Genomic DNA, 13,317 nt, shown 5'->3' on the forward strand with positions numbered 1-13,317 from the left:
AAATTTATTATACAGGGTGTATAATTTCAGAGTTTTTATTACATCAACAAATATCATCTTCAATTTCTTTAAATGCATGTTGCTTGGAATAAAGCAACTTCACTCAGTTTATATGAAAATGGCAGCACTGCTGGAGCTGCTATAATGGCCATGCTGCTGCGGGTGTGGACCTGAGGAGAGCATGTAGCGGAAACTCAGAGACCCCGCGGGGTCCCACCACTGAGTCCAACTGCTGTCAGCTCTGTACTGCCTGTTAATGGAGCTGATGGTAGTATTATTTTAATAATTCTGTAACCACAGGGTCTGCGCCCAAGATAGCAGGGCCTATGATCAGGAGCACCACAAGGGGTTGTAGACGCCATGTGAGCAGAGGATTGGTGAAGGGCACCAGAAAACATTTCCCACACATTTGCCCTACAGGATTCAGTAATGGGATTATTGGTGGTTGTTTTTATCTGTTAACAAGTTTGATGTCAATGAGACAGTTACAATAGGTCCGGTGTTGTTGAAAGGTCTTTAGCTGCAAACTGATATTGATCAGCCGTAAGTGGTACAAGCCAAAGGCAAATAGAACTTAATTTTGTCAAATACAAGATGCATTTTCGAGGTAAAATAAGAGTAGAATATGTACCATGATTGGTGGGGGTCTGAAGGACTTTCGAGGAACAAAGGGACCTTGCTGTATAAATCCCAAGATTCCTTAAAGTGGCTGCACTGGTGAAGAAGGTGTACAAGATGTTGGCTTTCCTTATCTGGGGCATAGTGTTAGGCATTCTTAATACACTAATTAAGCTACACCTCGAATATTCCACACAGATGTTGTCGCCACACTAAAAGAAGATGTCAGAGCAGAGATTCACCGGGATGTTGCCAAAATGGGCTATTTCAATTATCTGGATATCTTTTATTTGTTTTCCTTGGAGCAGAGAAGGAATGTGATAGAGATGTACAGAATTATGAGAGCAATAGATAGGGTACTGAGTGGGAAACATTTCTTTATGGAAAAGGTATTTAAGACCTGAGAACACGAGTTTTAAAGTGAGAAGTAAGATATTTAGAGGGGAACTGAGGAAGATTTTTTTTTAACCCAAAGGGCAGGTGCAATTTGGAAAGAACAATGGAGGTAGATAATATAAAATTTAAGGAACATCTAGACGTTTGGCTGCTAGTAAGTGGGATCAATCTAGGTAGGTACCTGCTGGTCACCATGGGCTGAAGGGCCTTTTTCATGTGGAGTGACTCGATAATTACATTAGTATAACAAAGGATGTTGCAGTACAATTTTTTTCAAAAACATGAAGACCATGTCTTTTGCCCATCTAATCTCATCCCATGTGCTCTTATTTGATCCATATCCTTCTATGCCTGGCACATTCAGCTCTTGGAATATTTTTAAAACATAGTATAGGCAGTCCGCGTGCTACGAATGTCCGACTTACGGACAACTCGTACTTACGAACTGACTGTTCCCCCAATTCGCGCATGCGCATAATGTTACCTCATGAATGCTCCTTCCGATAGAACAAGAGAAAGTGTTAACTTTTAATTTTTTTTTTGCATAGAAAGGTAATATACTATAAACAATTGACTAACTGATGCTAAAAACACTAAATAAGAACCGTATGTACCTGTTCCAACTTACCTACAAATTTGACTTCAAGACAGACTTAGGAACGGAACTCGTTTATAACCTGGGGACTGCCTGTAACTATGTCTGACTCCAACTCTGGCAGCAAGTTCCTGTTATCAACTACAATCTGTGTAAAATAAACTTTCCTTTCAAACCCTCTTTAAATACCTTGCTCTCACCTTAAACCTTTGCAGTCTTGTTTTTTTATATCCCCATCATGGTAAAAACATTTTGACTTCCCTACACCTTCTATAGTTGCCCATGCCTCTTTTAATTTTATACATGCCAATCAGGTCAGCCCATAGCCTCCTCCACTCAAGTGAAAAGCCAGCCTATCCAATCGTCCCTTTAAAGTCCTCCAATTGAGGCAACATCTCAGTAAATCTTTCTAAACTCTCACCAATGCAACCACACCTTTCCTGTAGAATGGTGCTCACAATATTTTGAGTGTCAACTAATCTGAGTATTTTAAAGTTTGCCACATAATATCCCAATTTTTACATTCTATGTCCAACCCATGAATGCAAGCATGTCATATTTGCCTCTGGATTTGAACCACCCCCATCACGGTCCTTTAGTTCATCAACATTCCTTATTTCCCTAACATTTGCTGTGTGTGTCCTACTTGACTTCCCAAAATGCATCATCTCACATAAAATTCCATCCGCCACCATAACAACCAACCATTTGATCGGTTTCCTACTGGAGTCTTTGACAACTTTCCTCACCATTCACAATTTTTATGTCATCTGCAAAATTACTAATCAATCCTCCTCCATTGGCATCCACACTGTCCATATATATATATATCACAACCAGCAAGGCTCCCCACATTGCACCATTGCTTACCTATTTCTAATCGGAAAAGCAACACCATCTTTTGCCTCCGAACAACCAAACAATTGTGAATCCAATTACCAGAACAATTAGGGTGAATAGAGAAGCTTTGATTCTACCTGGGATCTGTATTTCACCAGTTGAAAGAGCATCATTTGCTGTATGCAAATTTACATCATTTAAAAAATATGTTAAGCTATAAATTAAGGGTTATAGACAATGCTGGGAGATCTTTTACAACCAGGCAAGACACAAGGAGCTAAATGGTTCTTTCCACAAGCACTTTATGGCTTAAAATAACTTTAAAACAACATTTATTTAACAATTATAAACATAATTCAGTGCTCATTTCATTAACCTTAACAGAAATAAATCATTCCAATGTTCCAAATTCAGATTATGCATCAGTATGTCTAATTCTGTTCAGATTAACACATTTTAATAATATTCTCACAAGAACTTACAGGTGTCTGTCTTAGATATACTGGAACATATCCAGCTCGCTTCCAGAACCTTGAAACAGAAATGAACATCAAAAAATTAGTTATACCTTCCCTGCAAACCACATAAAACTTGTAAATTAACTTTCACCCTCTTACTTCTTAGAAATTACTTTTTCATGCTTCCACAATAGCTTCCTCCAGTATTTACTTGATTAATTTACAAGGAGTGACCAGTTACTGCACAATTCTAATGATCTTTCAGAAAGTAATGACCAGTCACTGCCTTGAACTGCTACTTCCCTTCTGGATGAGTTTTCGCTGCATTATTGGGTTGAGAGTTAGAGGGTTAAGTTCTGGCAAGATCAAGGAGCTACAATATATTTTCAAATTTAGAGCAGCACGCAACTTGAATAGGAACCTGCAAATAGTGCTTGCCTCACTTGTCTTTCTTGCAGGTAAAGGTCATGGGTTTGGGAGATGCTATCAAGGCAAGAAGCAACAATTCATTTTGTGAAGGGTACAGAAAGGTGCAGGGAATTAATTTTTAGGAGAACAGTGAAGTGCAAATCAAATAAACTGTCTGTGCTGAATGGGGAATTCAACTCTGGTCCATATTTAGGACAAAATTGTAATGAAATCTGAAGTGCTTATTAAACTTTTTTTAATTTTTTTTAAATTTTTCACTCTGTGAACCATATCAATCAAAACACATACAAACATTTCCCTCTCGAATATACACAGTGGCATTTTCTCCCCTTTTTCACCCCCCTACCTTCCCACCCCCTTCCAAACCTATTAAACGTTCAACATATACAATACAATAAAATCAATAAATAATGTCATCACACAATGAAAATAAACAAGAAAATGGTGTCATCTACTTTTACACATTGAATCAGGTCATTTTGTCTTATTGTTTTATCATTTTAGGGGGTGGAGGTCTGAGGCAAGCTCTCTCTGTTGTGTTCCATGTACGGTTCTCAAATTTGTTCAAATAATGTGACTTTATTTTTTAAATTAAATGTTATTTTTTTCCAATGGAATACATTTATTCATTTCTATGTACCATTGCTGTATTCTCAGGCTCTCTTCCGATTTCCAAGTTGATATTGTACATTGTACTGCTGCAGCTAAGGCTATCATAGTAAATCTTTTTTGCGCTTCATCCAGCTTGAGGCCTAATTCTTTACTTCTTACTTACATTACTTAGAAGAAAGATCTCTGGAATTTTTAGTATGTTGCTTTTTGTGATTTTATTTAATACCTGATTTAGATCTTCCCAAAACTTTTTCACTTTTTCACATGCCCAAATTGCATGTACTGTTGTTCCCGTTTCCTTCTTACAGCAAAAACATCTATCTGATAATGTTGGATCCCATTTTTGGGGTGTGATATATAACCTGTGTAACCAATTATATTGTATCATGCGTAACCTCCTGTTTATTATATTCTTCATAGTTCCAGAGCATAACTTTTCCCATATTTCATTTTTATCTTTATGTTTAAATCTTTTTTCCACTTTTGTTTGGGTTTATAGTTTATTTCATCATTTTCCTTCTCTTGCAGCTTTTTTTTTTTTTTTTTTTTAATTTTTTATTTTTCACACCATAAATCACAATAGCCATGATATACACTTTTTCTTTTCCACACATTTACAGTGACTTTTTCTCCCTCCCCCTCCCTCCTCCCAAGCCACCCCCCCATCCCCCCCCCCCCCTCATCCATTTTAGTTATACAATCTAGGTTGCATTAATTCAGTTAGACAATGTTGTCATTCAACAAAAATACACCAGAAATTCTACTGAGTCCATTCTTTTCTTCTCTTCTCCTTCCATCAACTTAGGTAATGTTTGTTCCCGGTAGGTTTTCGCTATTGTATTTAATGTAAGGCTCCCATACTTGTTCGAATATTTCAATATTATTTCTTAAACTATATGTTATTTTTTCTAATGGAATACATTTATTCATTTCTATATACCATTGTTGTATTTTCAAATTATCTTCCAATTTCCAGGTTGACATAATACATTTTTTTGCTACAGCTAGGGCTATCTTAACAAATCTTTTTTGTGCATCCTCCAAGTCAATTCCAAATTCTTTATTTTTTATGTTACTTAGGAGAAAGATCTCTGGATTCTTTGGTATATTGTTTTCTGTTATTTTATTTAATATCTGATTGAGATCATCCCAAAATTTTTCTACTCTCTCACATGTCCAGATTGCATGAATTGTTGTTCCCCTTTCTTTTTTTACATCGAAAACATCTATCAGATACTGTTGGGTCCCATTTATTTAACTTTTGCGGTGTAATGTATAGTCTGTGTAACCAATTATATTGTATCATACGCAGCCTCGTATTTATTGTATTTCTCATCGTTCCAGAGCATAACTTCTCCCATGTTTCCTTTTTTATCTTTATATTTAAATCTTGTTCCCATTTTTGTTTAGTTTTACCATTTGTTTCCTCATTTTCCTTTTCTTGCAGTTTAATATACATATTTTTTATAAATCTTTTGATTAACATTGTATCTGTAATCACATATTCAAGGTTACTTCCCTCTGGTAAACTCAAGTTGCTTCCTAATTTATCTTTCAAGTAGGATCTCAGTTGGTAATATGCCAGCGCTGTATCTCCCGTTATATTGTACTTATCTCTCATTTGTTCAAAGGATAAGAATCTACTTCCTGAAAAACAATTTTCTATTCTTTTAATCCCTTTTTTTTCCCATTTTCTAAAGGCAAGGTTGTCTATTGTAAAAGGGAGTAGCTTATTTTGCGTCAATATTAGTTTTGGTATTTGGTAATTTATTTTATTTCTTTCTACATGAATCTTCTTCCATATATTGAGGAGATGGTGTAATACTGGAGAAGTTCTATGTTGTACCAATTTTTCGTCCCATTTATATAATATGTGTTCAGGTATCTTTTCCCCTATTTTATCTAATTCTAGTCTCGTCCAGTCTGGTTTTTCCCTTGTTTGATAAAAATCTGATAGGTACCTTAATTGTGCGGCTCTATAATAATTTTTGAAGTTTGGCAATTGTAAGCCTCCTTGTTTATACCATTCTGTTAATTTGTCTAGTGCTATCCTCGGTTTCCCCCCTCTCCATAAAAATCTCCTTATTATTTTCTTTAACTCTTTGAAGAATTTTTCTGTCAGTTGTATTGGCAATGCCTGAAATAAGTATAGTATCCTTGGAAAAATGTTCATTTTAATACAGTTTATCCTTCCTATCAGTGTTAGTGGTAGCTCTTTCCAATGCTCTAAATCGTCCTGTAATTTTTTCATTAGTGGATTGTAATTGAGTTTATATAATTGGCCTAGATTTTTGTTTATTTGCACACCTAGGTATCTTATTGCCTGCGTTTGCCATCTGAATGGGGATTCCTCCTTAAATTTTGAGAAATCCGCGTTATTCATAGGCATTGCTTCACTTTTATTTACGTTTATCTTGTATCCCGACACTTCTCCATATTCCTTCAATTTCTTATATAGTTCTTTTATTGATAGTTCTGGTTCTGTTAAGTACACTATCACATCATCCGCAAACAGACTGATTTTATATTCCCTGTCTTTTATTTTTATTCCTTTTATATTATTATCTCTTCTTATCGATTCTGCTAGTGGTTCTATAGCTAGCGCAAACAATAATGGTGATAGTGGGCATCCCTGCCGCGTTGACCTGCTTAAGTTAAATTGCTTTGATACATGTCCATTTACTGTCACTTTCGCTAACGGTCCCTTATATAATGCTTTAATCCAATTAATATACTTCTCCGGTAAACTGAATTTTTGCAATACTTTGAACAAGTAATTCCATTCTACTCTGTCGAAGGCCTTCTCTGCGTCTAAAGCAACTGCTACTGCCGGTGCTTTATTTCCTTCTACTGCATGAATTAAGTTAATAAATTTACAAATATTGTCTGTTGTGCGTCTTTTTTTGATAAATCCAGTTTGGTCTAAATTTACCATTTTCGGTACCTGTTCTGCTAATCTGTTCGCTAATAGTTTAGCTATTATCTTATAATCTGTGTTTAGCAAAGATATTGGTCTATATGACGCTGGTGAGAGTGGATCTTTCCCTTGTTTTAGTATCACTGTAATTATTGCTGTTTTACATGAATCTGGTAAGTTTTGTGTCTCATCAATCTGGTTGATTACATCCAGGAGGGGCGGTATTATTAGGTCTTTAAATGTTTTGTAGAATTCTATTGGGAGTCCATCCTCTCCTGGTGTCTTATTATTTGGTAAATTTTTTATTATCTCTTGTATTTCTACTGTTCCAAATGGTTCTGTTAATTTATTTTGTTCCTCTATTTGTAGTTTTGGTAGTTCAATTTTAGTCAAAAATTCATCTATTTTCCCTTCTTTCCCTTCGTTTTCGGTTCGGTATAATTGTTCATAGAATTCTCTGAAGTTTTCCTTAATTTCTTTTGGATTATATGTAATTTGTTTGTCTTTTTTCCTTGTTGCCAATACCATTTTCTTAGTTTGCTCTGTCTTAAGCTGCCATGCTAGGATTTTGTGTGTTTTTTCCCCTAGTTCATAATATTTCTGTTTTGTCTTCATTATATTCTTCTCCACCTTATATGTTTGTAATGTTTCATATTTTATTTTTTTATCCGCCAATTCTCTTCTTTTGGTTGTATCTTCCTTTATTGCTAATTTTTTTTCTATGTTTATTATTTCCCTTTCCAACTGCTCTGTTTCCTGATTATAGTCCTTCTTCATCTTGGTTGCATAACTTATTATTTGCCCTCTAATGAATGCTTTCATTGCGTCCCATAGTATAAACTTATCTTCCACTGATTCCGTATTTACTTCAAAGTACATTTTTAATTGTTTTTCAATAAATTCTCTAAAATCCTGTCTTTTAAGTAGCATGGGGTTTAATCTCCATCTATACATTCTTGGAGGGATGTCTTCTAGCTCTATTGCCAATAACAGGGGTGAGTGGTCCGATAATAGTCTAGCTTTATATTCCGTTTTCCTAACTCTCCCTTGAATGTGGGCTGATAACAGGAATAGGTCTATCCTTGAGTATGTTTTATGTCTAGTCGAGTAGTATGAGTATTCCTTTTCTTTTGGGTTTTGTTTCCTCCATATGTCCACAAGTTTCATTTCTTGCATTGATTTAATTATAAATTTGGTTACTTTGTTCTTCCTGTTAATTTTTTTCCCCGTTTTATCCATATTTGGATCCAAATTCAGATTGAAATCCCCTCCTATTAGTATGTTCCCTTGCGTATTAGCTACCTTCAAAAAGATATCTTGCATAAACTTTTGATCTTCTTCGTTAGGTGAATATATATTAAGTAGATTCCAAAGCTCTGAATATATCTGACATTTTATCATAACATATCTCCCTGCTGGATCTATTATTTCCTCTTCTATTTTAAATGGCACATTTTTGCTAATTAATATAGCCACTCCTCTTGCTTTTGAATTATACGATGCTGCTGTTACATGTCCTACCCAATCTCTCTTTAATTTCTTGTGCTCCAATTCAGTTAAATGTGTTTCTTGGACAAATGCTATATCTATTTTTTCCTTTTTCAGTAAATTTAGTAGTTTCTTCCTTTTAATTTGGTTATGTATTCCATTAATATTTAGAGTCATATAGTTCAGCGTAGCCATTTTATATTTTGTTTATCTTCTCTTTCCGTTTTTCCATCATTACCTTTCCTCCTTTTCCATTTCTGTTTTCTTATTTTCAACTCTTTACCAGACAACATTCCTACAACATCCAACATTTTCCTTATTCTCCTATTTCTATCTTCTTTATCCCCAATCTCCCCTTCCCCTCCTGAGTTTCCCTTTATCCCTTGTCGGACAACCACACCTCCCCTCTCCATTTGGATTTGCGAATCCACTCGCAAGCGTCAACTGATTTTGCAGTGACCGCTCTTTTCCCACCACCCAGCCCCCCCAGAAAAGATTTCGTTTTTTATATGTCACAAAGGTCACTCTTTTAGTTCCCTCCTTATTCTCTCTATTCCATTACCTTCCCTTATTAATTCTTGTCTATACTTTCTATGTTTTCCTCTAATTACAGATACTTTCACATATGCCCATTGTCTCTATTCACTCTTATACCTCTTTACCCGCATACATATCAATCGTGGTCATTTTTACCCTCCTTACCCGTCTTCATCCCTCAGTCTATTTTTGTCTTTACCCACATACATATCAATCGTGATCATTTTTGCTCTCATTACCCGTCTTCATCCCTCAGTCTATTTTTGTAATTGTTCTGCAAATTTTCGTGCTTCTTCTGGATCCGAGAATAGTCTGTTTTGTTGTCCTGGAATAAATATTTTCAATACCGCAGGATGCTTCAGTGTAAATTTATATCCTTTCTTCCATAAAATCGCTTTTGCTGCATTGAACTCTTTTCTCTTCTTTAGGAGTTCAAAGCTTATATCTGGATAAATGAAGATTTTTTGCCCTTTATACTCCAGTGGTTTGTTGCCCTCTCTTACTTTTTCCATTGTCTTCTCCAGTACCTTTTCTCTTGTAGTATATCTTAGGAATTTTACTACAATAGATCTTGGTTTTTGTTGTGGTTGTGGTTTAGGGGCCAATGCTCTATGTGCCCTTTCTATTTCCATTTCTTGCTGTAGTTCTGGACATCCTAGGGCCTTAGGGATCCATTCTTTTATAAACTCCCTCATATTCTTGCCTTCTACATCTTCCTTAAGGCCCACTATCTTTATGTTATTTCTTCTGTTATAATTTTCCATTATATCTATTTTTTGGGCTAGTAATTCTTGTGTCTCTTTAGTTTTTTTATTAGATTCCTCCAATTTCTTTTTTAAGTCTTCTACCTCCATTTCTGCTGCTATTGCCCGTTCTTCCATCTTGTCCATTTTTTTCCCCATTTCTGTTAAGGTCATATCCATTTTATTTATTTTCTTTTCTGTGTTGTTTATTCTTCTTCTTAAATCATTGAATTCCTGTGTTTGCCATTCTTTAAATGACTCCATGTATCCTCTAACAAGAGCAAGTACCTCCTTTACCTTGCCTATCTTTTCTTCTTCTATTTCCCTGTACTCTTCCTCTTCCTCTTCTTCTTCCTCTAGGTTGACCATCTGTTGTTTCTTTGCTGCCCTTTCCTCCTCTTCTTTCTTGTTTCTATTGTCTTCTGTGGTCTCTTCTTGCTGCAGGTGTTCTGCAGCTGTCGTTGCCGGCTGTGGAGATCGACTCCCCAGCTGGTCCCCCCTCCCGTCGGTGTGTTTTTTTGTATGCGCATCGCGCATGCGCGAGGAGTCGCGCATGCGCGGTTGCGCACTTTTACTCGGCTCTGTGAGCCATTGTTGTAGTTCTCTTTCTACCGACCTGAGGTAGTGGGGTCTTCTCTCCACAGCGGGCCTCTTCGGACAGGTAAGGCCTTCACCTTTTTCCTCCGTTGTCTTCTCTTCCTCTCTTCTTTCCGTTGATTTTGATTTTTCTCCTTTTGTCTCCATCTTCTTTCCACCTTTATACTCACTTTTCTTTAACTTGTATTTCTGTGCCTTTGTATTTTCTCTTGTTTTTCCCGACTTTTCTGGAGAGGGCTGGAGTTCACCGTCCGGCCACTACTCCATCACGTGACTCCTCCCCCTTCTCTTGCAGCTTGATGTACATGTTCGTTATAAATCTTTTAATTATCACTGTGTCTGTAATCACATATTCAAAGCTGCTTCCTTCTGGTAATCTCAGTCTGGTTCCCAATTTGTCCTTTAAGTAGGTTTTCAGTTGATGGTATGCAAACATTGTACCATTTGTTCAAATGTTAATAAATTATTTCCCAAAAAACAATTTTCTGTTCTTTTAATTCCTTTTCTCTCCCATTCTCTAAAGGAAAGGTTATCTATTGTAAAAGGGATTAGTTGATTCTGCATCAATAATAATTTTGGTAGCTGGTAATTTGTTTTTTTTCTTTCTAAGTGAATCTTCTTCCATATGTTGAGTAAATGATGCAGTACTGGTAAACTTTTATATTACACTAGTTTTTCATCCCACTTATAAAGTATATCTTCTAGTACCTTCTCCCCTATTTTATCTAGCTCTCTCTTGGTCCAATCTGGTTTTTCCCTTGTCTGAGTAAAAATCTGATAGATACCTTAATTGTGCTGCTCTATAATAATTTTTTTAAGTTTGGTAGCTGCAAACCACCTTGTTTGTACAACTCTGTTAATTTATCTAGCGCTATCCTCGGTTTCCCCCCTTTCCATAAGAATTTCCTTATTATTTTCTTTAGCTCATTGAAGAATTTCTCTGTTAAGGGAATTGGTAACGATTGAAATAGGTATTGTATCCTTGGGAAGACATTCATTTTAATGCAATTTACCCTTCCTATCAATGTTAGTGGTAAATCTTTCCAATGTTCTAAGTCATCCTGTAATTTCTTCATTAATGGCTGATAATTTAATTTCTATAGGTGGCTTAAATCATTATCTAATCTAATACCTAGGTATCAGATTGCTTGTGTTTGCCATTTAAATGGTGATTCTTTTTTAAACTCTGTGTAATCCGCATTATTCATTGGCATCACTTCATTTTTATTTGCGTTGATCTTGTACCCCGATATTTCTACATATTCCTTCAATTTCTTATGTAGTTGTTTTATTGATATTTCTGGTTCTGTTAAATATACTATATGTCATCTCCAAATAAACTGATTTTATACTCCTTCTCCTTTATTTTTATCCCTTTAATTTTATTTTCTGTTCTTATCAGTTCTGCCAATGGTTCTATTGCTAAACCGAACAGTGAGGGAGATAGTGGACATCCCTGCCTAGTTGACCTACTTAATTTAAATTGGTTTGATACATATCCATTTACTGTCACCTTCGCCAACGGTCCCTTATATAATGCTTTAATCCAATTAATATATTTTTCTGGTAGGTTGAACCTCTGTAATACTTTGAATAAATAATTCCATTCTACCCTGTCAAAGGCTTTTTTCTGCGTCTAAAGCAACAGCCACTGTTGGTGTCTTATTTCCTTGAACTGCATGGATTAAATTAATGAACTTACAGACATTATACGCTGTTCGTCTTTTCTTAATAAATCCAGTTTGATCTTGTTTTACTATTTTTGGTACACAGTCGGCCAATCTGTTTGCTAATAATTTTGCTATTATCTTATAATCTGAATTAAGTAGAGATATTGGTCTATATGATGCTGGTGTTAGTGGATCCTTCCCCGTCTTTGGTATTACTGCAATTATTGTGGTTTTACATTAATCTGGCAAGTTTTGCATTTCTTCTATCTGGTTCATTACTTCCAGGAGTGGAGGAATTAGTAACTCTTTAAATGTTTTATAGAATTCTATTGGGAGTCCATCCTCTCCAGGCATTTTATTGTTTGGCAGCTTTTTTAATATATTCTGTATTTCCTCTATTTCAAATGGTTTTATCAATTTGTTTTGCTCCTCTTCTTGCAATTTCAGTAGTTCAATTTTAGCTAGAAACTCATCTATTTTCTCTTCTTTCCCCTCGTTCTCAGTTCGGTATAATTGTTCGTAGAATTTCTTAAAGTTTTCATTCATCTCTGTTGGGTTATATGTAATTTGTTTGTCCTTTTTCCTTGTTGCTAACACAGTTCTTTTTGCTTGTTCTGTTCTAAGTTGCCAGGCTAATATTTTGTGTGTTTTTTCTCCTAGCTCATAATACTTCTGCTTTATTTTCATTATGTTCTTCTACACCTTATACGTTTGTAATGTTTCTTTTTTTTTTGTCCGCCAATTCTCTTCTTTTTGTTGTATCTTCCCTTGTTGCTAGTTCTTTTTCTGTACTTACTATTTTCCTTTCCAACTGTTCTATTTCCCGATTGTAGTCCTTTTTCATCTTAGTTACATAACTTATTTTCTGCCCTCCAATGAAGGCTTTCATTGCATCCATTAATATAAATTTGTCTTTCACTGATTCCATATTTATTTCAAAGTAGATTTTAATTTGGCGTTCAATAAATTCTCTCGATTCCTGTCTTTTAAGTGGCATGGAGTTTAATCTCCATTAATATGTTCTTGGTGGGATGTCCTCCAGTTCTATTGCTAATAACAGGAGTGAGTGATCAGATAGCAATCTAGCTTTATATTCCATTTTCCTAACTCTCCCTTGAATATGGGCTGACAACAGGAACATGTCAATCCTTGAGTATGTTTTATGTCTACTCGAATAATATGAGTATTCCTTCTCCCTTGGGTGTTGCCTCCTCCATATATCCATAAGTTTCATTTCCTGCATTGATTTAACCATAGATTTGGCCACTTTATTCTTTTTGCTAGTCTTTTGTCCAGTTTTATCCACCTTTGGATCCAAATTAAGGTTAAAATCCCCCCCCCCCCTATCAATATATTCCCCTGCATATCTGCAATCTTCAAAAAATATCTTGCATAAACTTTTGATCCTCTTCATTAG

The 13,317-nt window shown here is 35.5% G+C and overlaps 1 protein-coding gene across 2 annotated transcripts in view; it reads right to left on the reverse strand.

Moving 5' to 3' along the window:
* nat10 (N-acetyltransferase 10) overlaps positions 1-13,317 on the reverse strand; it is a 72,209-nt gene that overhangs the window by 17,887 nt on the left and 41,005 nt on the right. For both annotated transcript variants that reach the window (XM_069899451.1, XM_069899445.1), the window contains exon 21: positions 2,932-2,980. In XM_069899451.1, coding sequence (XP_069755552.1) covers positions 2,932-2,980 — 49 coding nt within the window. The remainder of the gene's footprint in view (positions 1-2,931; positions 2,981-13,317) is intronic.

This window comes from Narcine bancroftii, chromosome 1, assembly GCF_036971445.1.
Source record: "Narcine bancroftii isolate sNarBan1 chromosome 1, sNarBan1.hap1, whole genome shotgun sequence".
Lineage (NCBI taxonomy): Eukaryota > Metazoa > Chordata > Chondrichthyes > Torpediniformes > Narcinidae > Narcine > Narcine bancroftii.